Here is a 1,796-nt window from a genome sequence, read left to right on the forward strand (position 1 = left end):
ATCAAAGCAATGTTGTAAGTTTCTTCATGGAAGCAAAGAATTTTTCTAAAAGCTGAATTAAATAGCTACAGATAAATGTTGGAATTGATGTAGAGGACTGGAGATTTCCTCTCCTTTCTATGTTGGCTGGCATAATTTCCAGAAAACCAGCTCAGGGGCTCCACCAGATCTGGAACTACAGTAGATTAAGGAGTAAGTGTGGTATGCATGGACATGTAGAAAGTGTGAAGTATAGGGTTGTATGGGTAATTAATGCCATTTTTAGTCCCATTTACCCTCAACAAAATCTGTTATATGAAATCTAGTTTTCAGTGGTTACAAGCTATAAAGTGGGTATACTGCAGTCAGCAAAAAAGTTCAGCTCAAGAGTGAAGAGAGATATATAAATATAGCTGCAGGTATTTTATGAAATAAGCAGTAAAATCTAATTTGCACTAGCCTTCAAGCATTTTGACATATTTAATGTAACTTATTTTATATGTTTTTTCCAGTGTACTAGATTGAGTATTTTATCAGTTTTGAAAAATTTATTCTTCTTGTCATACATAATGCACAGATTATTTTTTGAAAGACTGTCTAGTGAAAATTTGGCATTTCAACAATTATATAATGAAGAATGAAAAGAAGTTGAATATGATATTAGAAAGTGTACCATAAACTGCTCAGGTATTTTACAAACTGTGAAAGAAATAGTAAGTCTCTGACAGGCTTGTTGAATATTGTATATATGCCCCAGAAGTTTCATTCTTATGACTAGTTAGGTGCATATTTTAAAGAGTTTTACATGTATCTTTTTTAATACATATTTTTGTGTAACAGGTTGGAAATAAATTTAAATATTACTTCAGATCTATTACAGCCTCTTAAGGGAACAGTTGCTTATCAGACTTATCTTCCTTACCAGACAAGTTGTTGTGTTACACTGTGGAGGTACAACCATTGTAGGCTCTGTGGTTGAAATGGCTGGAGGATTAGTAAGCATGAAAGAATCGATCACATCTTCCTCTGTTGCTGGGGATTCCCTAACAGATTTACTTGTGCAACACTTTGCAAAGGAATTTTATGCGTAAGTCAAAGTTCTAAAGTGTGCAGTATCACACAATAGGTTTTAAAGATGCTTTCATTTCTTCTTCTTATTTTATGTAGTTACTAGAATGAATTATGGTTTTGAAAAATATCTGCATTTTGTAAAAGGTTTGCAGAAATGGTATTGAAAAGTATGTAATATATAAACTTTTCAGTGGATTGCCTTTTAACAATTGTGTTGTGGGTTGCTAAAATTTGTTTCTTATCATACTGCAGGAAATATAAGGGTGACCCTCTGGAGAGCAAACGATCTAAAAGGAAATTATATAATGCTGCTGAAAACTGCAAGCATGTCCTTTCCACAATGGGAACAGCTCAGGTAAAGGCATTTATTTATATTAAAAATATTTCTTTGTGAGCTCTCCAAGTCTAAATTTTGTGATATACTCCATAATACTTACAGATAACAGACTTGTTGGACCTTGCTTTTCAGGTCTATGTTGAATCTCTGTGGGAAGGTGTTGACTTCTCCACAACTCTCTCCCGGGCACGATTTGAAGGCATAGTCTCCTCGGCTCTCTCAAGCTTTCTGCAACCAGTCAGGGAGGCAGTGCAGAGGTGTGGTCTAACAGTGGACAAAATCCAGAAGGTCTGTAGACTTTTTATGTTTTTAAATATTCCTGAGCAGATTACAGATACATTTTTCCTGTAAAGGAACTGTTCCTTTTTGAAATTGTTGAACCAACTTCTTTAACCCCATTTATTTGTTT

At 34.4% G+C, this 1,796-nt stretch overlaps 1 protein-coding gene across 1 annotated transcript in view; it reads left to right on the forward strand.

Annotated features, from left to right (window-relative positions):
- LOC119593518 (heat shock 70 kDa protein 14-like) overlaps positions 1 to 1,796 on the forward strand; it is a gene marked incomplete at its 5' end in the record, with an annotated part of 59,151 nt that overhangs the window by 2,913 nt on the left and 54,442 nt on the right. The window contains 3 exon segments of the mRNA XM_037942480.1: positions 905 to 1,066; positions 1,303 to 1,405; positions 1,520 to 1,675. Of these exon segments, the coding sequence (XP_037798408.1) occupies positions 905 to 1,066; positions 1,303 to 1,405; positions 1,520 to 1,675 (421 nt within the window).

Source organism: Penaeus monodon, chromosome 32 (genome assembly GCF_015228065.2).
Source record: "Penaeus monodon isolate SGIC_2016 chromosome 32, NSTDA_Pmon_1, whole genome shotgun sequence".
NCBI classification, from domain to species: Eukaryota; Metazoa; Arthropoda; class Malacostraca; order Decapoda; family Penaeidae; genus Penaeus; species Penaeus monodon.